Source organism: Malurus melanocephalus, unplaced genomic scaffold (genome assembly GCF_030028575.1).
Source record: "Malurus melanocephalus ecotype Western Australia unplaced genomic scaffold, MMel_1.1 scaffold_244, whole genome shotgun sequence".
NCBI classification, from domain to species: Eukaryota; Metazoa; Chordata; class Aves; order Passeriformes; family Maluridae; genus Malurus; species Malurus melanocephalus.
The window spans coordinates 514,981-542,068 of NW_026623476.1; the positions used below are offsets into that span (position 1 = coordinate 514,981).

The 27,088-nt window shown below is 46.0% G+C and overlaps 1 protein-coding gene across 2 annotated transcripts in view; it reads left to right on the plus strand.

The window, feature by feature from the left end:
- The first annotated feature begins 157 nt into the window (after positions 1–157).
- Positions 158–27,088, plus strand: part of ADAMTS17 (ADAM metallopeptidase with thrombospondin type 1 motif 17) — a 152,887-nt gene continuing 125,956 nt past the window's right edge. For both annotated transcript variants that reach the window (XM_057375294.1, XM_057375295.1), the window contains exons 1-4: positions 158–302; positions 895–1,250; positions 9,421–9,586; positions 20,139–20,311. In XM_057375294.1, the coding sequence (XP_057231277.1) occupies positions 233–302; positions 895–1,250; positions 9,421–9,586; positions 20,139–20,311 (765 nt within the window). In that variant the 5' untranslated portion in view covers positions 158–232. The remainder of the gene's footprint in view (positions 303–894; positions 1,251–9,420; positions 9,587–20,138; positions 20,312–27,088) is intronic.

Below are 27,088 nucleotides of genomic sequence, written 5' to 3' on the forward strand. Positions count from 1 at the left end.
CCTGTTCCCGGTGGCTCCGCGGGCCCCTCACGGGCCGGGCCGGGGCAGGAAAGGGCGCCCCCTGCCGGCTGCCCGTGCCCACGTGCGCCCTCCCCGCGCGGCGCCGCGGCGCGCAGCCAATGGGGGAGCGGGGGGCGCGCCGCGGCGATCCCCGGTGCCGAGGGCGGGCAGGGCGCACTCCGGCCCCGGTCCCGTCGCCGCGCTCCGCGCTCGGCCCCGCCGCCGCACTACCATGTTTGACGGCTGCCTCCTGCCCCTCGTCGTGCCTTGCCTGCTGCTCTGCGGACTGGACRCCGGCACAGGTAGCGCTCCCTGCCACTCCGGCTCCCCTTCCCCGGTGGCGCTGAGAGGGTCCGGTCCCGGGCGGCAGCGTGCGGGCACGGAGCGCGGGGCACGCACCGCATCTCCTGCGTGGCCGCGGTCCCAGCCCGCGGGATGAATTGCTCCAGGCTTTTGTATTTTCTTTTCCTGTCCTCCCGCTGCTGCTGTAGCGTTCCATGTGGAAAGCTGCTGACTGTCCTTGGCGGCGGCTGCGGCTCGCTCTGCTTTTCCCCTTCTCCCTGCAGATTTTTATTGGGGTTGGTGAAATGCGATGCTTGTGTCTGAGCTATACATTTTTTTTWATGATACAAGTAGCTTTAGTGTTTGCTCTATTCCTCTCTTCCCTTCACRTTTCTGTCTCTAATATATGTGTGTATAAAGAGAAATAAATCCCGGTGCTCCTGTGTTTCCATTGTCTGCGCAGCCCGTTCAGTTTGCAGCGCGGGGCTGTCTGCGCTGAAACCCGAGCGCGGGGCTGTCCCGGGGAGCGGGGGGTGCCAGAGCCCCCGGCCGCCCCGTCGGGCCGCGGCACCGGGCTGCGAGCGCCTGAGCCTCTCTCCTTCTCGCCTGCAGCTGGCGGAGCGGAGCTGGAAGTGGTGATCCCGGAGCGAGTGCCGCTGGAGAAGATCCACCTGCTGCCGCCCGGAGGGGATCGCGGCGGCCCCCGGCGCCGGCGGGCAGCGGCGGAGCGGGAGCCGCAGGAGGAGGAGGAGGAGGAGGAGGAGGCTGTGCTGCTCCGCCTGCCCGCCGCCGGCGCCGAGCTGTACCTGCACCTCCGCCGCGACCTGCGCTTCCTGGGCCGGGGCTTCACCGTGGAGCGGCGGCGCGGGGAGGCGCGGCGGCCCCCGCGGGAGCGGCTCTGCTTCTACTCGGGACACGCTCTGAACCGCAGCGACTCCTTCGCCTCTCTCAGCACCTGCGCCGGGCTGGTACTGCCATCCCACCCCGCTCCCCTCCTCAGGGCTGGTACTGCCATCCCACCCCGCTCCCCTCCTCAGGGCTGGTACTGCCATCCCNCCCGCTCCCCTCCTCAGGGCTGGTACTGCCATCCCACCCCGCTCCCCTCCTCAGGGCTGGTACTGCCATCCCGCCCCGCTCCCCTCCTCAGGGCTAGTACTGTCAGGTTGATGAGGTGGGATGCCTGTGCTTCCTAAGCGAGGTGACTCTCCTGTCCCCTCACGTTGCTGTCCCCTCACGCTGCCCTCCCCTCATGTCGCTGTCCCCTCACGTCGCTGTCCCCTCGCCTCCCGGGCCCTTGTGAGCGCCGCTGCTGTCCCGTGGTGGGTGTTGTGCCCACCCAGCTCTCCATGGTGAAGCTGCCTCAGCCTCCGCCATCCCTGAGGGGCCTCATCCCTGTGGTTCCGCTGTGAGCGGGCAGCAGAACCTGAGGGTGTCCTGGTGGACGGGACATCTTGTGTCACTGTTCCCCAGCCATGGGGCAGGTGCTGTGCCCACAGAGGGTGATTTGGTGCCATCCTGGCTCGTTCCTGTGGCGCTGCCGGCAGTGTTGGGCTGTTCTGGGAGCTGTGGTCAGGGAGCAGCCCCTGCTCCAGCAGGAACATYCCACTCAGGAATGCTTTACCCGCCACAAGTGTTGGGATTTCTCTGCCCAAGGCTGTAGTTTCAGGTGGCTCTGCAGGGCCTGSCTCTCCTCTGAGCATCCTGGTAGGAGCAGATGATCTTGTGTGGGACAGAAAGTCTCTCAGYGGTGGAAGCTGAGATGCTTAAGACRATGAGTAGTTTGCAATTACTGTTGATAATTTGAAATTACTTCAGAAAGTCAGCACAGCATTAGGCAGTGATTCCCAGCACATAGTCCCGGGAAGTGTGCCTGTCGAAACAGACCTGATGATGGAGATTTATCCTTAAAAATGTAGTGAGGAGCAGTTCATGCTCTGCCCTCGGGGCTCCGGCCTTCGTTCCAGAGCCATTTGAGGGCGCTGTGCCTCAGGATTAAAAAAACCCAACAAACCGATGCTGAGCGTCTGAGTGGCACTGGAAGTTGAGCTGAGTTCCACCGAGGGAAGCTTAAAACTGGTATCTCTAGTTCAAGCCTTAAATCACTAACAGCTCTATGCTTTTGTCACCAGGCACGTTTTGTTAATCTTGCTGGGCTTTCAAAGCTGGAAAGCACAAACAGAGGAGGAATCTTTAAAAAAARGAGGAATGTAGTTGTAGGCACAGTATTAACTGTCTGAGATCAGGGAATGGAGGAGGGGGTGAAAAAGATTGGCRAAATTCCCAGTAGAAAAGTTGAAAAAGAAACAAGACTGGTTAGTTTTGGTTCACTACTCTGCGAAAGTGAACAGCAAMTTGCAGTACCTGTTTGGATCATGGGGATTCTAAGCAATGGCTAAATTGACATAACTGAGCTGGATCAGCCTGGGGTCAGTGTCAAAGCTGCTGGCTTGTGGCGCCTCTTGGGGACCAAAGCCTTTTTTCAGTGACAGTGATGGTAAAGCTCYGCTTGCCTTTGCCTGGGAGTGCTGAGTGTGGTGTGGGCAGAAGTGTTGAAAAAGAGGTGTTTCTRCATGTTGGGATACTCCTTTCCTTTTAGAGGAATCCATTCATTCTCTTCAGTCAGATAATCACCAGGAGTGAGAAGGGGCTAAAAGCAGGTGCATGGTACATTTGAGTGATTTAAGGTTCATAACACCCTTGTGAGCTCAAAACTAGAGAACAGAAAGCTCCAGGGTRTTGAGGATGAGCCTGAGCTTTAGAWGGACGAAACTAAACTTTAGATGAGCCTCATTAATTATTGAAATGGTTTCATTGRAATGATCCACCATGTAGATGAACCTTCTTATTCTAGCTAAGTGGACCTTTTTGGTTTCTTCAGTCTATTGTTAAACATGAAACATGTTACATTTTAGGCAGTTTTCAGGGAATACACAGCCTTTGCAGTGGCCACACTAAACCAGCATACCTGTCATGAAAACTGCAATTTAGTGGTAAGATGTTTTCTGGGATCAGGGGAATCAAGAGTTTGCCCCAGATTGTCTAGGAAGTCTTTAATCTGCTATGAGTTCAACTGAGAGGAGGTGACTCTAGAGCCCAAATTTTTTCTAGTCTGGCAATTTAAAATACCACTTTAAAAAAATTAAATTTTCCCTTTGCTTCCTTGAGCCCTGTTTTGCTGCAGAAAGCATTAACCTTTACCCTCAGCAGCAGCTTCACAGGTGGAACAGGGGCCAGACCTGCTGGACACGAAGRAAGACCTTGGTAGTGAAAACCTTGCAGCCTGTTAGTCCTGGCATTTGTCTTCTGAGCAGTTCTAGTGCTGCAGGGGGAGGTTTCCTGAAAACTCCAGCATGGGAATGCTCATTGGACTGTGGTCAGGACATCTCATTCAGGAAAGCTGATGTAGAGTGGGCGGTAATACTGTGTCCTGATCTCCAGCTGGATCAGGCTTTGCTGTAATCATATTCTCAGCCATGCCATAAATCATACCAAAAGTGATATAAAATGATCAGGGCAAGTGGAGTTCTAGTAAAAACAAAATCCCTGACACAGTGGCATGAAAAGTGAGCTGCAGCCAGACTGAGCAATTGCTTCCTGGTGATGGTATCAGATTGCCAGTGTGGCATCTGAAGGTTGGGGTCTGGTTTTAAGCTGTGCTGCTTTAACCAGTGTGTGGCTGCTGTAGGTTCCTGCTTTGGGAAGGGTGGCAGTGCTCTYGGAGCTGTGTGAGGTCACAGTGAGTTAAAGACTGCTGTACCCAAAGTCTCATCATTTGGGTGCAGCTAAAATAGCTCATGTGAGGATGCTCCAAGCTTCCTGTTCCTCTTGGCAGTCCAGGAATTCAGCTTAGGCAGGAGGCACCGTGTTCCTGGAAAGTGCTGCCGCCTTCCCTTGGCAGCGCTGTCCTCTGGGGAGTGCAGTTGTGCCAACACTTGGATCCTGGCCACAGCTCTGGGCTGCGTGTCCTTCCCTGCTGCTGGGCACTTCTGCAGCCCCTGGGACCAGCAAAGACAGCAGCCAGTGCAGGAACTTTACTTTTTGGAAAGTTCCAGCTTTGTAAGGCCACAATAGAGTCCCTTTCACATGCTGAARTGCTGGACTGCAGTGTCAGCCCGTTACAACAGGTGCAGGCTTTTCRTGTATCTTGTACCTATATTTTGGAAGCAGTTACAGTTTTAAGAGGGTCATGAATCCGTGTTAAAATAAGGATTAGATTTTGACTTAGAAATGAACTGGAAAACTCTGTTCAGTAACTGTATCYGGAAGGTGAAAATCACTGGGATCCATTTAGAGGCAGAGGTTTGATTCTAAATAACTTCTCTTCCATTTTAAAATCCAGAATCTTTGATTTTGGATTGCTCTTTGGCTTATCTCTAATTAAAGTGGGTTGTCCTTCTCAGTTGGGCTAAGAGTTTGTGCCTCCCTCCTGTTCAGACTAGTTCATATAATATTTTCATACCCCAGTTTTGTCACCTTTGAATTTCCTTATGCAGACTGAATCAGTGGAATTGGATGATGCCCATTACAAGGGTTCATGGAGTGAGAGCAGTGATTTTTCTATTTGTAGGGTGGAATAGACTAATTGAAGCCACACCTTAAGAAATGCAGGCTGCAAGCTGGGAAACCCTACATATTTTATAGTAATGTCTCATACAGTCTACTCCGAGAGGAATAGGGTTTCTTTTCTTCCAAGCTTCATGTGCATTTGCATTTGTTAAACTTCCTGCAACTCCTGGTGGACAAATCTTCCAGGTTGTTAAAACTTTTCTGAATGGTGGCTCTTTATTCTGGTGTGTCCCGTTCACTTGGGACACAGGTGCTGCCCTTCAGGTGACTCTGGAGCCTCTGCTGCTGTGGGAAGCAGGGCAGAGCAGGTGTGTGAGGATTAAAAGATGATACAATTTCCCCTGAGGAAACCTTCAGCTCCACTGAACTCTCCTGTCTAGGAGAGGAGCTGTCTGGCATTCATCCACAGCTGGGCCATGAGCTGAAAAGTTAAACCTCTTAAAATTACTGTACTGGGTTTCCTTGTATTGGGATTTTCTTTCCCCTTGCACAGTGGTCAAGAAGGAGAACATGTTGGGGTTCCCTTTTTTAGCAAAGTTGGAGGCCAGGGCAGRTATTCCTGGGTATGGTCTGCTCTCAGAACTGAATGTAAACCTGAAATGACTCTGGAACAAGACTTAACTTAAAGCTCTTCTTTTCAATTTGCTTGAATTGCACTTTCAAATAATAACCAACCAAAGCTGAAACATGGTTAGTAAGGAACCACATGAAGTTTATTAAACTGTGTTTGAGGGTTGTTTTGTTCTTCACTTTAAACATTAACTTCCTTTTAACTTKGAGGAAATGGTTAAACAACGATTTACAGTGTAACAGTTGAGAAATTGAGAAGGGGATGGAATTTGTCAGATGTTTAAATCTGTTCTCTTTTCAGCATGTTCGTATGTATGTAACTAATGAACACTTAGGAACAAGAGAAAAATCTGTTAAAGATTCAGCATTTCACAGATCTCCTTCAAAGATGTTGTGAAAATAAAAAGGGCTGGAAAAACAGCGTAACTGTTGGAGAGTATTAACATGTGGGAAGGTTGAGAACCATGTGCAGAGAACACTGAGCATTTGAGTCCCTGTTCTGAGTCCCTGTTGCTCCACCAGCACTAGCAGGGTGCAGGGACAGAGCAGTGAAGCCAAGGAGGTGGGACAGGGTCGTGCAAAAGCTGTGCTGCCACTGTCATTTCAGTGACATTGTGTGAGGACCTTCCTCCTTTCCCTGCTGTCATTTAACCCAAGAAAAGCTGCACTGGAGGATGATGTGTAGCAGAGGAGTGAGCTACTACCGGTAGTACAAGAGTAGATGGGAGAGTGAGCAGGTTACTGGAGCAACCTCTGTGYGTGTGAAACTCTGGGTAAGAGCACGTGGGAGTGTTTTGGTGGTGAGCAGTGTTGAGCTGACTTCTAAAGGATATTTCATATCCTTCAAGTGRAAGATCGTGCCACTGTTAGGCACAGTGGTGAGTGGGGCTGTAGTGGGAAGTGTGGATTATTGTTTGTTTTAATCAACTTGTCAGTTTGCCTGGCTTTGGAGGCTGAAATCGTTCCAGCTTTTCCTGTTAGCAGAGCTGCAGGATCCTGTCAGCTCCGTGGTCTGGCCATACCCACTGTAAAATCCAGGCTGGATTCTCAGTGATGATAAACTCCTACCCTCCTCTGAGTTTTTGGGCTCCTGATGCCTCCTGTCTCTTCAGGATGGTGGGGCTGGACGGCAGCTGCTTTTCCCAACATTTAGCAATCCTGGGATCTGGCACAGTGTCAGGTCCGGGGCTCCCACAGAGAGAGAAGGATGGGAGGGAGTATCCCAGCTTTTGATATGCATCTCCCTGTGYAAATGTGAATTGGCACATCCAAAGCATTTAATTTAATTGGAATGATTTCCAAAGATGTGGGAAAAGTAGCTCCAAGAGTTACATGGTCTTCTGTTTTACTTCTTTATCTTCAAAATGTAAAGCCCTCTGCAGTCCCTGAGCTCCTACAGATGAGAGAAGAAAAGCACAGAGCCTTTGCCCAGTGCTGATGTTTGATATTCCATGTTGGGATTACCACAAGACAGGATCTGGAGGATTTGAAGGATGCAAATGAGGAGTAAATTTCTTATGGGAAAAGCAAAATAATGATCAGACTATTCAAGTTACCTGGTCCAGAAGATCTGGACAGCTTTGGGGACTCTTTTGAACCCAGCTGGCAAGTCTGGGAAAATTTTTAACTCCCTAGGAATAGTTCGTAGGCACGACTCTGCAAATCCTTCCTGCTTGAAACTCTGTTTGCCTTGTCAGATGGAGCTTGAGATGCTTCCCAACGTATTCCAGGGTGAGGACTCATGGCTCTTTCCCTCCATAGGTTTCACAATTCCAAAGCAAATGTGAACCATAAGTCTTTTCCAATGGTTTAAATTATTTTCACTCTTGATGCCAGAAAGTTGGGATAATGTTGGGTGGTGATGAAGCTGACTTCTTCTTACATATTTTTGGCACCAGCTGAAATGGTTGGCAGTCTGTCAGGAGCTCTGGTGTGGCTTTTAGTACCATGGCACCAGATTTACAGCCCTTCTTCTAAATAATTAAAATCTATATTAAAAAAGGGGGCTGGGGCTACCTCCCRGCTGGAAGATTGGAACAAGGAGGGGAAGTAGTGTAGAACATCRTAAAGGAGTCTGGAAGATCAAGTCACTGGAGCTTTTGCTGTCTCTGAAGCAATYCTGACAAAGCCCAACTTGTGATTTAAATGAAAAGGCAACCCTTTGAACACTCYGGGGCAGAGTGCGTCTTATAAACTGTGAGCATTCCACAGCACCAAGAAATAATGTCAGGTTTTCTGTGTAAATGGAAGCCCTTCTGGGAGGTGCCAAAGCATTTTATCCTTAAGCAATGCCCTTGTCCCAAGAGCAAGGTCTCCCTTGGAAGGCCCCCAAAGAGGTGTCTCTTGTCCCCTCAGAGACAGGGGACTGATTGTCTCTGCTGGGCTTTGCTGCCATGGCCAGTGCAGACACCAACTTTTMCAGTTTCATTTTTGTCCAAGTGCTCTTTGGAAGTCAGTGACCCTTTGTGAGAGACCCTGGTTTGCCCTGAATGCTGTTCAGCTCGTGTGGCTGTCAAAGGAGGAGAGTTCTTGTTTCTGCTAGCAGAAATTCCTCTAGCTGGAAATACTGGGCCAAAGGGATTTCCTGGGTGTACGTGAGGACTGAATTTGGCAGGGAGGTGTGGAAATGTACAATATACAGTATGTATGTAATGTATATTATAAATCATATTAGTGCAGTCAGCTGTTGAACATACAGCGTTTGCATGTACGTGCAGAGCATTTCTTTGGAGAGTTGCCTGGCTGGCACAGAATGTGGGGAGGGGGGGACCAAAAAAGTCTGGTCTCTTTTTTTTATGTCTGGGATGGGTGTTGAACCTCTCTGGAAGTACCTTTACCTCTCAGGTGCACTGCAGGCACAATCCTGGCAGGCCAGATGAGCCCTTCTGTTGTTAACTACAGTTAAATCAACCTAGAGAGTTCCCTCAAGGGAGGGTGTACATGGCAGAGCTGYATTTTGAGACTTCTAATTGCAATATAAATAATCACTGGGTTAGTACAATAAAAAGTAAGAACCCCTCGTTGTAAATACTCACTTTGTGCAAAGTGTTACTRCTTCAGTGTTGATTACTAAACCTGGAGGCTTTGTTAAGTTTTAAGGTGATAACTTTGCTTTCACTCTCTTCTTTACRTGCCAGAAAAGGAGTGGAAAAAGCATAAAAGAACCTTAAAAGCTCTGGGTTGTGAGCAGAGGAGGGCTCTCCTGGGGCAGAAGCTGGCTTCCAAAGGTGTTCTTGCCAGCCCTGGTGTAAGGTCTGGACTTGGTGCAAGGAAGGCAGGGATTTAGTGCTCTGACCTGGACCCTGTGGAGTTATTTAGGCAGGGTCTTTGCCTTCCTTGTGTCACTTATTCCAGGGATGGTGGAAAATCCTGTAACTGGGACAGTGCAACAGTCCATTCCTGACTTCACATCTGAAACCCAACCCGTGGCTTGTGGGGGAAGCAGGGCTGACTGTGTGGCCATTAATGTATTTGGTCCCAAAACCAGTTTGTGACTGTGCAAGTCACTCTGGTGCCTGTGAGGGTGGTACACAAGGGGGCCTCCTGTGTGCAGGCAGTGTCACCTCTGTGCTCTCTGAGATAGGAAATGCCATTTAATAGCAGGGCAATCCTGGCAGTAGGAAAGGTGATTTTGAAGGGATTTCTGTTAACAGGATTTATTTGTCCTCATGTGGGCTGAGCATCTCGTAAAACATGTATTTGTGGGGCTGTGTCTGGAGGGAGAGGAGGAAGGGAAGGCAAAGGTGTTGACAAGAACCCACGCCTTTCCTTTGTACATGCAGAGTGCATTGTGTCTAAATAGTGCTCAGTGATATCAAAAACAAGCAAGAGAAGTGGGTGAAGTTCTTCAGTCTGTATTACACAGGCTGAATGTGACCATAATCCCATAATTTCCTCACTCTGCAAATAATGATTGCAGTGAAATGACCTGGGCTAAGACTGGGCTCATAGGCAAGATTTGGATACCACACTGATGGGTTTTTTATTCTGTTTTGTGGGCAGGTTGGCTACATCCAGCTGGGATCAGAGCAGCTGCTGATCCAACCCGTGAATGCATCTGAGACCTCGTTCAGTGGGAAGGAGCATTTCATCAGGCGGAGACGATCCACCAAAGCCAGCCATCCCACCAAGCCCCAGGGCCCTGAGGAGCACTGCAAGGTGGTTTCAGGTGAGCTTGGAGTGGCTCCTGAGAGCAGCCTTGGCAGTGCAATTATGTTTGTRTTTTGGAATTCCTGTGGTTGTGCAGTAGGAGCTGTAGAAGGACAGCAAGTGTGAGTGAATCCTGCTGCTGCTTCAGGCAGGAGTCACATCACAGACATCGAATTGTCAGGGCACATGCTGTAGAATTTGATTTGTGAGATGATAAACTCTGCTTTAACCTTGCAGTGTGACCACTGCTCAGGAAGGGATTCACTGGGTTTTTAGCAAAGGTMCACATTTTTTTAAGTGAAGTGTGTTGGCTGGGGGCCTCTTCCATCTCRCCTTTCCCCTGGGGTTGTGCTGAGCAGGCAGGAATAGAATGGTCATCCTCAGATTTCAGAATGTGGAAAACATCACTACAGCTACTTTGATCAGAGCTATCATCTGTGGACTCCAACTCTGGGGATCCAGTTTCTTACAGGATGAAGAGATGTCTGGAGATAGAAGAGATGCACAGCTTGTGTTTCAGAACAATCTGCTTTCTTTTCCTGTTTCTCATGCCGTTGTTTTTACTTCTGTCTAGCAGAGCATATTATCCAGGGGGCACAATGGGGAGCAGGACTGGGAGGTTTTTGGGTACAGGAACAAGATTCACTGGTGTGGGAGCAGCAGAGTGCTCAGGGATAAGGGCTGCTGTTGGACAKGGAAGGGCCTGCTCCTAAGCTGTGTCCTCGCTGGCACTGCTGCTGCTGAATCCTGCAGCCAGGGCCTTTATTTTCTCCTGTGTGGAGCTGAGCTCTTAACAGTTCAGCAGGTTTATCATTCTCAGGGGTTCAGACTAAGCCAATCTTCTTTCTGATTGTCTGAGAATGAAATCTTGGATCTGGTTGCAGTTACAGATCCCTTATGTCTCTTTTCAGAGAATTCAGCACCACTCTGATTTCCCAGCCAAGTTCCGTAGGTGCTGCAGCTCTGTGGTCACAGAAAATGCATTTCAGAATTCTTACACTGTAAAATAAGACAGCCATTAGTTAAGAGCTAAATTGAACCAAAATCAGTCCAGGAAATCAGCCTCATCCTTTTGCCACTGAGCCTTTTGACCTTCTGTCTAGGGGCAGGATGCTCCCTGGCCTTGGCAGAACTGAAATTCYCTCCCTGAGAAGAGGGACTAAAGGAAGGAAACTGGGGAGACATTGGGTAATTAATAACATGGGATCACAAAAGGAAAGAGGAGTTGAGTGACTGTGAAGATACTAAAGGAACTGAAAAAAGAGAAAAGAGTATTTCCAGTGGCACCTACTGCTTCCTGAGGGCTTCTGGGGAAGGCTTCCTGTTGTTACAGTTGGGAACAGAATTCCCATCCCTTGGGTGTTGACTCTGCTGTGCTCAGAAGGGAGCCAAGGCCTGGCAGAGCTGCTCCTGCAAACAGCCACTGCTCCAGGTAGSCCTGTCATAAAATAATGCAATTGCTCGTGGGCTTTCCCACTTAAAGGCAGACCCTGAATGTTTGTCATTGTTGAGGGAGAGAAATGTAAGTCACKGCTGTTAATAGGCTTAGCACGTTAATGACCTAATTGACTCCTGTCTGCTTTGGATTAACTTTCGTGCACAAGGAGTTTAGAAACAAAAAAATTAATCCTGTCTGACACACAAAAGATCCATTCCTAATGAAACTCTGTGGAAGTGACCATCTAGGGGTGTGCTTCCAGAGTTTCTCCTGGGAAAAGGTCTCYTCACATTGGTACTCACCAATATAGACTGGTCAGATTTCTACTAGAGGTTGTTTTCCACTGGCTTAAAATTTGGCTCACCCAGGCTAAAACTTGGCAGGAAAGATTGGAGGTTGTAAATACATGGGAAGATTCCTATGCCAAACATTTTMGATACAAACCCTGTATTGTGGAGCAACATAGAAAAATACAGGTCTGTGTAAATACAATATAAAATGTGTGATTTTCAAGGGCATAGAACTGCCATGCTTGGGCATTTTCCAGTCCTTTACTGCTGTTCTTGTATTTTCTGAATACACAAGAATCACCTCCATACGTATTTCCTTTTGAAAACTTTGTAATTCAATGGTAGCTGGCATAATCTGGGGTTATTTGGGAATTAAAATACAAAGCAGCAGATGCTGAATTTTTCATGTTAATGATTGATCATGTCATAAAAATTTAAACAGGGCTAAATTGCTCAGTGGCAAATTTCCTGTGATACATGAACTTAATTACTTGTAAAACAAAGATGCTTGGTGATGTAATGGCTTGTGTGAGTGTTTGGAGGAGGAGCAGGAAAGCACTTTAGGAAAGCAAAATGAGCATAATCAGGAAGTGCAWCTGAGGGGACAGAGAGCACAGCTTTCCAAGGGCATTGCCCTTGTGTTCTACCCAAAAATGTGGTGCTCTCCCTGCAGACCCCAGCCTTGGGAGAGGGAAAGTGGCTCCAGGCCAGGTAATGCCATCAGGCTGGTTTGATAAGGAGTGGTTAAAATATCTAAAACAACTCCTTTCGTCTAAGTGGTATAACATGTCCTGCAGCACTCAAAATTATTTTTAGTCTGCAGGAGAACTTTGTGTGAGCCAAATTTCTCCTGGAATAATCTGTATAAGAGGATTAATCTGGCTGTAGTCAAGAATGGGAAAATACTTAAGGTTTTGCATGACTGAGTCCTTGAGATMTGAACCTGAAAGTGTCTACTAATGGGTTAAAAAAATCCCAGGGCCCATGTTTTAATTCCTTTGTTTAAATTCCAAAGTGCTTCAGCAGCAAAGGAGGGATCCCATCAGCATGGCCCAGGTGCTATTGTTGGTCATATGATACGTGAAAATGTTTTATTTTTATCACCTGTCATCCAGCAAGAGAAAGAGTTCAAGTCACAATGCACATTTCTGCTCAGGCACGAACATGAGCCCCTGTGAGGCAAACAGAAAACCTATTAAAAGGTTTCCAGGTGCACATGCAGTGAGGGAGAAGGAAGGGAAGGTTGGGTTTCACTTGCTCTGAAGCATGGAGTCGTGAGGAACATGGRAAATAGCTTCACACCAGTGATGTGAAACCCTTCTCATCTCTGGATRCGGGGCAGCATCTGCACAAACCTCCTGTCACACCCTGCTCTGATTTTAAAGCTCTGACAACTTTCCTGTCAAAGGTCCTGGAGAGGTGTTTTTGCTGTGGAGAGAGCGGAGTCAAAGGGAGTCTTGTTTGTAGGTTTTAATTCCTATAAGTAAGAATTTCCCTGCAGAAGAGCCAGGCAGGAGAGAAAGATCTCTTTTAGTGCATCCGACATGATTTTTGCAGTGCCCTATGCCTGASATAGGGCTTCTTTCATTGCCTTGTCTCTGTGACCTTGTGACATCCAATAAAGCTGTTTTCATGTGACAGGATCCACCCCAACCTCAGCTGCAGTAAATGGATTATTTATGTTAAATATCATGGAATAACAGTAGTTAACTATTTACTGAGATTTGGACACATATTTCACATGTTTGCTCTGCCATCAGAGTCTGTGGATGGGAAAATTTTTTCAGTTTTTCCTGATTTTGAGAAAATGTCAATGTTCATGGCAAAAACCATTTTGTGAAAGCACAGAAATCTCCTCTAACCATGTCATAAAACTTTCTGTTTCTTTGGGAAAAGTAAGTTCTGTTACAACTTTTCCAAAAGTCTCAAGTGATGTATTAAAGTCTCCTTACATAGAAAGGATTTGATATAAAATACAGTCCAGGAGCATGAGAGAGAGCAGCTTGTCTTTGGAGGGAAGGTTGTTATTTCATGTTTATGATATAGACCTCATAAATTACTCTTAAATGTGGGTTTGCTTTTAAACCCTTTTGTCAGTTTAAAAGAACCAATTTTCCTTTAATGCAAATGTGCATTAAAACAGGAGCATCAGTATTTTAATTCACAAGATATCAACGTGATGCCTCTCTGCATAGTTACTTTGCAACCTGTTTTAACAATCTATCAAAGCTGGTAATAATTTAAGTGAGTGCTGGTGTGCAGGTATCAAATGTGGGGAATGCTTTCCCTGAACAGGTATAAATCTTAAACACATGTTACAGCTCCGTTGCATTTCCCCATCTTTAATCATTGTCTCTTAGCTGTGTTTTCTCTGCAGGTTTAACTTGGCCTGAAAGAGCAGTTGTTATGGCCAAAAACATGTGCACTAAAAATAGAGAGATGTAATGCAACCTGTATTAGTCCATATTAGGAAGCAGCTGTTGGAGAATTAAAGCAGGATTTCAACAATGGGCTCCACAGAAGATGTAATGTGATTAAGTGTTTGCAAGCACAGAAGGATTCCCTGTATCAGGAACTCGGCATTTTACCCATGGGAGTGTGTCTCACTTCTGTGGATAAATCCCTTGGTTTTTCCAGGTCTTCCAAACAGGGAGTCTGGGTTTTCCTGTGAGCCTGTGATTGTTTCCTCATGGCTGATAAACAGCAGCTTCCTGGAGCAGTCTGACGTTCAGAAATGTCCTTTTCCATCACATGTGGCAAGTGAGGTTTTATTGCAGGTCTGTTCTGGATGATTCCCTCAGTGTGGATCGTGAGGAGTGTGAGGGACCTCTTCCTCTGCTGTCAAAGTGAAAAAGAGACATGAAAAGGAAGTGTGAATACACACAGTGGATGAATTTCTTCCCCTTCCAGAGCAGGTGCTGTTCATTTGCTTGGTTCCTAATGATGTGAGTGCTGGTTTCCATTGGAACCCAATGAAATCCAGCCTGGCAGTGGGTGATGAGCTCAGTTATTGTCCAATGTCCTGCTTAGGRTGTTCATGGATATTTCCATGGTCATTGTGGCTAGAAAAGCAGAGAGGTGGTTCCTGGACTAAGGTTGAGCAGAAATCACAGTTTGTGATTCTTGTCCTGTCTCACAGACCTGCCATTAAAACAAAGTCCTGATGTGTTGTGTTGATGACTGAGTTTGTTTTGCAGAAGAGTAAGGTTTTAAACTGATGTGTCCAAGCCACAGACTAACTTGGATAACAATCCTTGCAGTAAAATCTCCATGGTGTTTTGAGATGCARCTCAGAGTTCATGACTTCTGTCTCAAGTTTTTGTTTGCTGCTGTGCCAGAGAAATAGTCATGAACTTGTGATTTGGTATGAAAGTGGCTGTTTGGAAAAAATAAAATAAACAAAAAAAAMCCCAAATCAAAACAAAACCATTTTTGGAAGGTGAATTAGGGACTAATGGATCATTCTGCTGTGCAATAATTTTTCCTAGCAGCTGATGCATGAATTTGTCTGCCATTCCAGTCAGAGAGGAATTGGAGATGCAGTTTTGTAGGGCAGGGCATTAAAAATGAGAGGACAGGTCTCAGTCTGCAATCAACTGTTCTTTCAATGAGCAATCATTTGTCATTCTTGAACTTCAGGCAAATAACCCACTGGCATCAGCTGGCWGTGGCAAATCTGAAATTCCAAGGGRTTGGGGGAGGTGTGATAGGCCAGGGCACATGGACAATTCTTGTGCTGCATCCTGGCAGAGGTGAAGGGGGCTCCATGTCTGGAATTAGKCACCTTTTTGATGTGTTTCTCACCTGCTGCTGGTACCAGGGAGATGCTGTGGCATCCTGTCCCTCTGATAATTCAGCACTGACATATGGTTTTAGGTTAAGTAGTATTCATATACCTCAAGGACTTCCTTTCTTTAATTTCTAGGCTTGCTTTGTGTGCAGGATCTCCCTTTTCTTTCTGTTTTGCTTGGGAGAGGTGATGATTTTTATTTTTAGRTGAAGCTAATAAAACCTGCCTAATGTGAGTACCAGTCAGAGGTTCTCTGGAAACTCCTGGGGCTTAGGCAGAATTAATTTTAGCTGTTTGTCCCACTTGGATACCCTCTCTTCCTTTTTTTGCTGCTGAAGTAACAGGACATGGYAAAACAGAGCTCGCCCTCCACTGAGGGTATAAGAGATGTTAAAGGGGTCATGGGAAGAGGAAAAGGAGCAAAGGGCTTCTCTGAGGAAGAGCTGGAGAGGAYTTTTAAGGCAGTAATAGAAAAGAGTTTCTAAGGAGAAATCTGGCCTTACAGAAAGGACTCTGCAGTTTAACTTTTATTTGTGGCTTTTGTTGAACAGCATCCAGRAACTGTCAGTAGGTTTAACAAGAATGAGGTAGCTAAAATTACAAAGGGAAAGATTAGGCAGGAAAAAATAGTGGAAGGCTGTAGGAGAAGAGGTTTCTTTTCAGATGAGTCTGGGAAATACAGTTGGAAGGGAGGCAGGAGGAACAGGAAAGGACTCTGCACTTACAGCAAGAATCTGCCAAAAGCCAGACAGTGCTAGACAGTGCTTTTGGTGTGTAATAGGAAAAGGTCATTTGGGGCGGTTGCTCTGGAATTGCACATCTGTTGAGTTGCCATAAAAAGCACTGAATGTAAGGAGTTTTCTACAGAGGCCTCAGAAGAGCCTTGTTGTGCTTCTGATCACAGTGGGGACTCGGGTTCTTTCCATTCTGAGGGGATTTCAGGGACTGCAGGACCTGGTGTGATCTGTGGCTTGGCAGGTGATGAGCAGGGTGAATAAAAGCCACCTCATGAGTTTGTGCAGTGTCACAGCCATTTTGTGCTGAGGATCTGGGTGTGTTTCACCTTCTCACAGTCCTGAATGTTGTGGATTTTTTGGGCCAGATAGACTGTGTAACACACTGTCAGAGTGACTGGCCAAAGAGGAATGTCCCTGGTGCCCTGTCACCTGCAGCATAGCAATCAATGTAGATTGACTGTTTTAGCTCATATTTCATATGAAATTCTCTGACCCCTTAAGCAGGGAACACCTGACTCCTAAAACCATGTGCTGTGTGCTCCCTGCAATGTAAACTCCTCTGACAGCTCCTGCCCGTGCTTTATGGCCTCTTATGCCTTCACACTAACACTTAACATCTGCACCACAAAATTTGTAACATCAGTTTGTTCAAATAAAGAATCCACCRAGCATTTAATCCTTGTTTTAATGGCTGATGTTTATTTTAGTTTGGGGTTTCATGTACTCATGGAGGGATTCTCTGCCCATGGTCCATAAATCTTGCAGGGCAGGAGCAAGACTCCTCTGTGCTGGCTTGTTTCTGAAGTCAGGCTCTAGAGATGGGGTATTTTTATTTTTTGGATACCTCCATAAAATTGACTCACTTCAGGTATGAGCTGCAAATGCACTTAATGAGGATTTTTCCTGTTGTTTTTGGATCTTTTTCTTCGTCAAACATCTGTGACACAGGCTATGTGGATTTCCTTTCCCTTTGTGATGGTCTGTCCATGCAAAGGCCTCGTTTTCTCCCTGTGCTTGGTTATGCTGAAAAATTGTTTGCATTTTGGTCGGCAGGATGATGCAGAGAGAGACCACTGTGAAAGTGGGCAGAAAGGATGGAATAATTTACCGAATGAAGGAGCTACAAACTTGAAAAGGAAAAGGGACACCCACACTCCCTCTCCTTTTTTAAGTAGCTGGTGTTGCTGTGCCTGTTTTGGAGGGTTCAGCAGTGACCTCCTGAGCTCTGGGTGGGCTCCCTCGAGTCCTGTTCCTGTTTTAAGTGCAGGTAAATTTGCATTTGGTCGGTGTGAGGGTGAGGATAAGAGCAAGAGCCCGAGTTCTCCCCATCAGGTCGCTCTGGCTGCATTTCCAGCAGCCTGTGGGGTGGTGGTTTTCCACACACATCCCCTGATCCCAWGGCTTGGTGGAAAGCAGCCAGTCCACAGGAGGAATGGGGGCCAGAGGCTGTGTGTGAACCAAGACTGCCCAGCCACTTGCCAGGAGTCCCTTTAGGCTGCTGCTCTCCAAAAGTCACACCTTGCAGAGTTTTGTTCAGCTGCAAGGAGGGGCCAATTCCTTCATCTGGAGGAGGGACCACACTGGCAAATGACCATGGCATGACCTCTTCTCCCTGGAGTGCAAGCTCCAGTCTRGCAGAGGAGGTTCCTCCTCTGACACAAGTGTCTTCTTTTCCACAAAAAAGGAGATTTTTAAGTGAAAACCTAGAGAACTCCAWTTTTTTTATTCCACTTAAACCCTTTTACCTCATTCAATGCAAGGCCCAGMCTTAGTTGCATCCAGGCTTAGTCCCCCATAAGAGCAACTTCTGAGTAGGTAGGAGATCTATACAATCTGAAAACATTTATTAAGGGATTGCCAAAATAAGAATTTGCTGGGGAAGTGCTGCGGTTTCCAGGAAAGTTCTGAATAGCAGCAACAAGACACAAAATGTCAATGTTCTTGCTGAAATAATTCATTTTCTCTTCTTTTTTCTTTGATTTCTCCCTGGTATTTAAATGATAACCTTGAGGTCCTGTAGCTAAAGAAGAGGTTGCTGGACAGAGGGAGAGATGGGTGATGAATGGAATGAAATGAATAGAATAACATACACACATGTGAGCTGTTCACAGAAATTTGGTGAAATCATCTCCATCTCACAGTTGGCAAAGGTGCCCCCAGCTTTTYGTCTTTCTTGCATAGTCAATCTTTTCAATTTTATTTATTTTTATTATAGAGATCCCCTGCTCTGGGGCAGTTTTGTCATGATTGTGCACTTTCCTGTATCTGTCCTGCAGCCCATGTCAAAGCAGGCCTTGAAACTTGCTTATTTTCATCTTTGCTGCTGGCATGTAGCTTCCATTATTTATGATCACCCCACATTTTCTTTTTTTTTCTTGTCCATAGACTCCTGTCTGTCTCTTTAGACCCAGGGGGATATTTCCAAACTCTCTTGGGAAAAAAAAAATCAAATCAAATTTCATGGTTGTTTTCTCAGTTTAAAATATGTACCTAGTGTTGACAGTTGGTGCCTTGGGCAGAAAAGCACGTGCAGAGCTGTGCTGGATGACTGCGAGAAAGCTGGGAATAAGGGGATGGGATGGATGTGTGGAAATGTTAATATTGACAAGGCAGAAAATGCATGAATGGGTGAAGGCAGGGAGTCTGCTTCAGGTGGGCTTTGGGGGGCTTGGAGCTGATGGAATTTGTCACCCTGAATGTAGGAGGGTCAGTCATGGGAAAGTGATGCTCTGGGAAAGAAGGGAAATTCAATCTGAATGATGTCAGGGAGCTGGTAAACAGGCTGTGGAAAATCAGGATCAGTGAACACAGCTCAGCCCTGGCTGCTGCTTTGCTCAGAGAGGGTCTCAGGTTAAGWCTAGAGAAAATTAAAAAGTGATTCTCTGCTCTGGGAAATGAGCAGCACATGCTGTGTGACAYAACAGGGACCTGTCTGAGCATCCATTAGGGTCTGTCCTGTGTCAGTTTTGTGCTGAATGTTATGTTTGTGCTGTTTCAGGACTTGTGTGTCCTGTTCCCTTTTCCACAGGAAAGCAAATCAGCATTAACAGCAGTGTGAATATCTTACCCTCAGTGTTCCATAGGCTGAACAGTAGGCAGAGATAATTTCAGTGGATCTAGGCAGTTTACTGCAAAAATAAATTCTAAAAACTTCATTTRCTTCTCTTTCATTTTACAATTGAAAGCATGAACACATTTTTTTTTGTGGCTGCAGTGAAGCGAGCAGGTTCAGTTTCTTATCTGAACTTGATTTCTCCTTTAGTYGTGCCTCAGCTGCTTTGCACATCTGCCTGTGAAACACATTTCACCTTTCAGCTTAGAAGAAGACAAATTATTAACACATCAGTCCTTTACTTGGGAGGAAGGGCCGTTTAACTTCTATGGTTTAATTTTTTGGTATTAATTTTAGCTGGACCACTGCTTCACTTTTTAGTCTGTAAAATGGGCTCTTGCTACAGGTCCTTGTTACTGAAGTTCATGAATCAGCTGGTGCAGGGAGTCCCCTGGGTTTGGGTCACAACCCTAGGGAAGAGGCTCGTGAGCTCTGCTCGTAGGTGGCCACCAGCTGCTGGTGCTGCTGCTCAGCCAACAGCAATAAATGAGCAGAGAAAGCCTGAGAAGGTCTTATCTGGCCTGACCTTCTGCCTTTCTGGGCTTCAGCCAGAGACTTCTGCAGTTGGCCAGTAACGAGTGTTCCAAAACAATCTGACTTCATTTGAAGATTTTGAGACTATTTTATGTTCTGTTGCATTGCTCTGGTGATGCTGGTAGCAAGGCAAAATGCAGCTGATGGAAATATTGACCTCAGGAATATCCCACCTGCAGAGTCTGGAGTGCACATTGCATCCCAAAGCATCRTTTCCCATCCCAAAGTTTTCTTCAACAGACTTTTCCTTAATTAGCTCTTCTTCCATTATGCTGAAATGTTATTCCTTTCACAAGCGGTATTTCCAATTTTTTTTGCAAGAGCATGACCTCTTGGTTTGAGTTAGTTAATATTTTGCAGTATTTCCAATTTTTTTTTGCAGTATTTCCAATTTTTTTTGCAAGAGCATGACCTCTTGGTTTGAATTAATTAATATTTTGCTTTTTTAAAAAATTTTTCCTATTCTTTTCCCTCTTTGCACATCACCTCCTGGTCTCTGCACCCAGAGGCACAGCTGTACCTGCAGTGGAAGCTCTCGGTGGCCTCTTCTAACCAAGAACACTTTAATTAAAGGYTGTTACAACTTGAGCGTGCACAAGAATGTTTGTTGAAGAACATGAGAGTGTTTTATTTTGATCTGCCAGCCTTAAAAGGTATTCTGGCTTTTCAGAAAAGAAGAGACAAAAGAAACTCAAGTCCACCAGTGAGTGGCGGGAGAGGAGGAACGCGATTCGCCTCACCAACGAGTACACGGTGGAGACGCTGGTGGTGGCAGATGCTGACATGGTCCAGTACCACGGAGCAGAGGCTGCCCAGAGGTTCATCCTCACAGTTATGAATATGGTAAGTGGGCATTCACTCTCAAAAGAAGCAGCAAGAGGAAACAGGTTATGCCCAGGTAGGCTGAAGTTTGCTTATCTGACTCCGGAAATGGGGAACTCTTTGGACCTTCAGGTATGAGGAAAGGTTTTGGTTTTYTTGTGTTACGTGCCTCTTCTGCATTTGTGTGATTCCTTTCATGTGTGTGTACCCCTTTTTAAAAGCTGAAATTGCAAGTTTTCGCTTAGGGGAAATAATTGTTCAGGAGTGGTGCTTTCTACCAGATTTTTGGTGCTGCTGTGGTTTACCTTGGAGGAGGGTAATCCACAGTGGATAGATGGTCTTGTCTGACATGATGTTTCTTGAGTTCCTAAAGATTTCCATGGCACACCTGAGATATGGGTCATTCTTAATAGGCAGTTGACACTGCAGTCATATTGATTTCCARCAGAAAATCTGTCTTTAAATAAAAAATTCTTTTTATCTCTTATTTTTACACAATGAAAATGGCTGCTTTTGTTGATGTAGAAAACGTGGCAAACTTATCACCCAGTTCCAGCTGAACCCACTCGTTTCACCCCAGCACCTCTGGGGCTGCACGAAGGGGTCATGCTGATCAAACCTATGAGTAGTTGATGGAGTTGGAAATCCTGCAGGGAATGTGTCAGGAGTGRGGGGAACCTTTGGAGATTGCAGGGTCCTGTGAAGTGTGTGTGTTCATTTGTGAGCTGTCCTTGCAGTGGGGCTTTCTGTCTCAGCTGATGAGGGAACACAGAGCCTCCCACATGGAATGCTCACTCAGCTGTTGGCAGTGCCAGTAAGGAGGCAATRGCTAAATTGGATGTGGGCATGGAAAACTCTGCTCAGAGGCTGCAGGGGTCCTTCCAGAGGCATTTACACAAGGAAATCTTGGAGGAAGCTCATATTCCTTTACCCGTTCTATTGTAATGCCCAGGAACAGCTCATTCTCTGCACTGTACCTCTGTTGGTGTTCATGAGCAGGAAATTGGTTTGGGAGAAAACAACAGCTCTGAGCAGTAATTGCCTGGTCATGCTTCCCAGTGAAGAGATGGATGCTCAGCATGAGCCAGCCATGGAACAGCAACTTTTTCAGACGTCTTGTGCTCCTTCACCATACACTGGTGTGAGGGAGCCCTCCTGGAGGGAGACGCTTTGCTGATTGAGTAGGGAGTTTGATTAGTCTTTTCCATTAATGAGCTGCTTTTCTGTGTCTCTTCCTCTACCTTTTAACTTGCCTTCCAGTGTGCTCYGACAGTTGTCTCCTTGTGGGGCTCCACTGTGGCTCAGTGCATCACTGCGTTTGATGATCCTCATGCCAATGGATCCATTATTTCAGTGTAGCCATTGGGGATCTCTATCTTGTGTGGCTTTTTCAGCCCGTGAAGATTGTTAGGGATGAACACATTGATGGACCAAGTCTTAAACAAAAAATGTTTGTGGATCTTTGAATCCTGTTGTCTGTCCAGGCTGAGGTATGGCCGAACATCCCAGCARCATCAGCTTGCCAGGTGTGAATGAACGTGTGGGGAGGTGCTGGTAGCTGGGTTGGGTTCTCTAAATCCATTTATTAAACAAATATTGAAGCTCAGTTTCCAATGGATTAGGCTGATGGGCTTTTAAGCTTGGTTCTGATGCTGTAGTGTGAGCTCACCCCTTTATTGGACACTGGAGAGAGCACATGGAAGAGGACTCTTGGATGAGGAACACRTTCATGTGACATCTCCTCAGGTGCAAAGCCCAGCTGAAATGCTTCCCACTGTTAAGTCATTGCTCCTGGGGGCTCACTCGTGTGAGATTTTCTCATGTCTGATAGGATTTGARTTCATATTTCAGCTCTTCAGCCTTCAGAGGGGCAATGGAAGAGTCTCTCCCCTGRCCACCTACATTCCCACGCTCCTAGGAACATTTTTCAGACCTCTGAAGGAAACTGCTTGTGAGTGACTGGCAAGACCAAAAGATAGTGAGGAATAATAATAGGCAAACACATAGATGGCATCATTGCATAAATCCTTTATTCTGTGGTGAAATTCAGGGGAATSAAGGGGTATTTCAATGTTACATTTGTGTAATGAAAGCTGACCTGCATGCCAGGAAAAGAAGCTGAAGAATAATTCAGAAAAACTTTATTTTCATTTAAATCATATGGTTTGGGTAGGCCTTAGAYGAGCTCTTGACTGCTTGAGATGTTTGTTTCCTGTCAGCCTTGGGTGGCTGTTAGCTGGGGGACAGGATTTGCCCCATGATTTTAGGCAGTGCTTATTCAGCTATCCTGCAGGATGGCAGGCTGCCTCTAAAAGAAACCAGAATGTTAATTTTGGCTTGGACGCTTGCATTTAAGCAAATAGAACATTACTGGTCAGGGGTATATTAACTTAACTCCTCTCTGTAAGCCATTACGTTTACTGTCAAACCACAAAACAAGCATTAAGAGGTCTTATTAATGCATTTTATATTTATAGACATTTTAAATAAAGTGATCTGCCTTAAAGTATTTAATATCTATTTACGTTACAAGAATTTCTGAAGGGGAAAAAARTCAGCATTACAAAATASGGGTTTATTGCTCCCTTGGTAAATGAGAATCTTAGAGGAAAAAAACCCACCACCCTCCTCTAGAATAACAGCTAAAAGCACAGCAAACCCATTTTGGAACCCAGAAATAACAGGTAGTACTTCATGTAGCWAATGCTATGTTTTTAATGGTATTCTGGAGTTCCATCCCCCTGAACAGAGGAGAGACTCACATTAAAACTTCTTGGATTTTGTGAATGCCACTGTAGAGGTGCAGGCTCTTCCATTTACTAAACTAATATTTGAAGACAGATTTTTCCAAGATCATGGAAGAATTTCCCTCCAAGGTACTCTGTAATGCATGAGCAGGARCAAGCACGGCTCCAGGGATTTGAGYTGGCTTTTTTTAAGTCACCACYGCTAAAAAGAAATCTTTTCTTGTTTTCTGGCAAGGTGTTTGATTCAGCGCGATTTTCCAAGCAGCTGATAAAGTTGTTGCCAAATGYCACCATACACAGCCTTTGCAAGGCAGTGAGAGGAATGGACGAACATGGACAGGGAGAGATACCAGCAGAACTGCAGAAATGCAAAATCAGCTACTTAAATATAGGTGCTGATCTATTTTTCTAAGTTAAACTCCCTCATTGTTGAGCTTGTTGCAATGTTTGCATTCCAGTTCTTGCCTCACCTTTGTYTTGAGAGCATCTCCAGTTCATGCCCTTCTTTTGTAGTCACCAGTGTTTAGAACTTCCTCTAGATTCCAAACCCAAGTGCCTTTGTGGTATAACAAGCTTAAAAACTATTTTTTTTTTGCTCACCCATTCTGTTAATCTGGAAACTATAATTTCTCTTTGCATTTGCTGTTTGGATGGATGGTCTGTTCTTTCTTGCAGGAGTTTTATGCTTTTGTTTGCTTTTGTGTTTTCATCTGGAAGAAGTGGCCAGTAAAGGGAAAAGTTGATTTTAGGAACTCTAGAATCTGCTGTGTTCGTGGTTTCGATTTTCAGCTTTCTGGAGAGAACTGATTCAAATGGTTCTGGAGCACAAGCTAAATGAGGATGAGACCCTTTGGACAGTGCTGTCCATGGCTGTTGTGTTGTTAAAGGATGAGGAGGGACTGGTTTCAGTCGGTGCCTGAGCAGTGGATTGTGAATGTTGGCTCTTGGCARTTGTGCAGAGCTGACTTTGCAAACCAAATCCCACCCAGACTGACCCTCTGAGCGTTAGGGACAGAGATGTCTGAATTTCTGAATTTCCAAGACCACAGCGTAGCCATTTTACAGCTGCKTTCTATGSGTTCAGAAATCTAAAAAAAAAAAGKMGTTGGGTTWGTTTGGGCTTCTTTTTTGTCCCCTAAGTGCATTTTTTTTTTGGATTTTGGAATGAATTACAACTGTGGCTTGGTTTGGAGCTTTCCTTTTTGTCAGAGAGTGCAGCATGGAGGGKGAGTTTCTGCCTTGTGTGTTAGTTCTCCTGCAGCTGTTGCTAAGCCGTGCGATTACTGTGGAAGCTCTTTGCAGCAGCAAGCAGGAACTTGAAGTTAGTGATCTTTTGGATGTCATTAAGAGGGAAAATTCTTATGTTGTTCTTTAGGAATGATACTGTTTTACTCTCTGGAGCCTGATTTTACGCTCCACAGATTGTTTTTCATTTTGGATTTCCCGTGAGGGTTTTTTTGAATGTTAAAAAAAGCAGATAAAATCGTTTTTATCGTGCTTGCATTGATGGATTTATATCTCTGTGCTCTTGGGGGCTGGCACTTAAAGGCTCCAGAGCTGCCACTGATAATCAGCTCCCTTACCCTGGTGTGGAATTTTCATGTGAGGAACAGGGACATAAGGGAACATAAGGGAAAAGGATCTGAGAGTTTGATCACTGTCTACAGATTTCTCTTTTCGCTCCAGGAGCCCCAGGAGAAAGAGTTATGTCAACTGTATCTTATAAAGAGCTATGAATATGTTCTTTTTCATAATGTTTAAAGGAGTAATTTGAAAGCTTGGCTTTAGGTGGGTGTTAGAAATCCTATAGCACTTTTCAAAACAAGAGAAAGACAACCTCAGTAACCTGACTAAGGCTTCTGCTGTCCAAACCTCRTCCAGCAGCCAAGGCAATGGGAAGGCTCCTGCTTGAGTGCAATGCTTAGGGAAGAAAAAAGAAAAAAAAAAAAAGTCAATTTACCCTCAGGGTTGCTGTTCTGAAGTCCAAAACATCTGAAACACACACGTCTCCCTCCCACCGTCCACCTGCAGAGGAAGCTCTTGAGAATTAAAAAAAAAAAAATTAAAATGATGTAGTTTAGTTCCTCTCTCAGCCCAATTCCTTATGTCTGTGTTTGCTTTATGCGTGCTGGGGCAGGCCTGGACAGCTTATGCCAAAACTGCATTTGTTCTGCCCCTTCCATGACAGAGCTGTAAGGAGAAAGAAAAGCAGGAGAAATGCAAACAGAGGAGGATGGTCCAGCCTTCAAGCTTTCCTGTTTTCTTTAGGGCATTCTGTACAGTAGAGCTCTGTCAGAGAAATGCAGATGAAGGAGGGAGATGCCAGAGACAGGTTTTATTTTTCTTCTTCTGCTGCTGCACTGCCCCTTCCATTTTTTTCTGTCTGTTTTGCATGGTTCGTTACCATATCTCCAGTTTTCAGAGCTCASTCTCTACTTTTGATGATTCGTGGTGGTGTCCTGAACCAGTAACTTTTGTATTTGGTTCCATTGCAGGGTTTCATGCTTCTTTCCCAGCTGCCTAATTTTATTAAAAGGTTCTAAACCACCCCAAATATTTTTACTTTTCCCSTGCTGGAAGCAGTCACAGCAGCCTGAAGGGCGTGATGCAGTTGCAGGCTTGAGGAAGGGTGGCCCAGGGTGTTGGGAGTGGGCAGGGAGGTGTCTGTGAGTCAGTCTGTCTGTGCAGCAGGAAATCTTGAGCACATCTGCATGGGAAATCCCATTCCTCATCCCCTGGTACCAGTTATCCCAGCCACCTCACTTGGCACATGCAGATGGACTGATGGACCCTTGGATGTGGTGCTGGACACGCCGAGTCTCTGGGGTTTGGTTTCCTTGTTGGCTGGGTGAGAAAGGCACAACGTTGTTGCTGCTGCCATGGTGGAATTCCATTCTTAGCAGGAAAAACTGATGTATTTGAATTCTTTTATTTTTAAACTCAGCCTGTTTCTGTGATGATGCTTCTTTTGGGCACAGCCTACCTGGCATATTTTGGTTTTAGTCTGGTTTAAGTCAGGCTTTGTACAACCTGAGCTTTTTTTTTTTTAATCAAGTCATTTGAAAGTCTGTTTGCCTTCTCCTGGGATTCCTTCTAGCCTTAAAGTCCATGATCTGAGAGAGGCTTCCCTCTGAAAGGACAATGTGTGGGTGCAGCTGGCAGTGGGGCTGAGACCTGGAGCTGCCCCATGCTGGGCACAGATGGTCCCAGCCCTCACCACAGGGCCCAGCAGAGCCTGTCAGGAGAGCTGGGGATGCCCCTGTGAAAACGTGTTCAAAATAAGGGGAAAAAGCTGCATAATAGAAAAAAAAAGTGGGGCAAAAATCCATGTGAACACCCAGAGCAGGAGCATGAGGAACTGCAGATGCTGGAGCAGAGGTTGCCCTCCAGCCTGTGGGGAGACCATGGTGGGGCCAGTGGTTGTTCACTGAAGAACATTGTGACCTGAGGAGAGGAGCCTGAGCTGCAGCAGGTCCTGACAGGARCTGCAGCCCATGGAGAGGATCCATATGGCACCAGGGAAAAGGTGTGAGGAGGAAGGAGCAGCAGAGAGAGCTGTCACAGCCCACAGGAAAGGTTAATGTTCCTCTAGACAACACAAACTATCAGTCTGGGGTTCCTTTGGGCTTCATTTAAGAAAATAAGCAAACAAAGCTTGAACWCACAAGCAAAGTGGAGCATCTTGCACTCCCACTGACTTTTTTTTTTTGTATAGTATCCAGTTGCTGCTGCTTGAGCTCTCCTGAGATCACTGATGGMTGGGAATACAAGTGCAGTCAGAGTTATCTTTAGGAAAGAGAGCACAAGAAGGAGGAAGGACTGACAGCCTTCAAGATGACATCCTGAACTCTCCAGCAGCTGGTGCTTGGTGTGCAGGTTTAGCCAGGGAAAACAAATCTTTTGGAGTCAGTGGTGTTTGGATGTGTCTGCGCCAGGTCTGGGGGCGGCTCTGCTCTGAGGGGAAGCCAAGCACCAGCACCCACCAGGCTCAGTGATAAGAACCTGTTTGCTGGACTTATCCTCATGTCGTGAGTGGGAGCTTCATGGGATG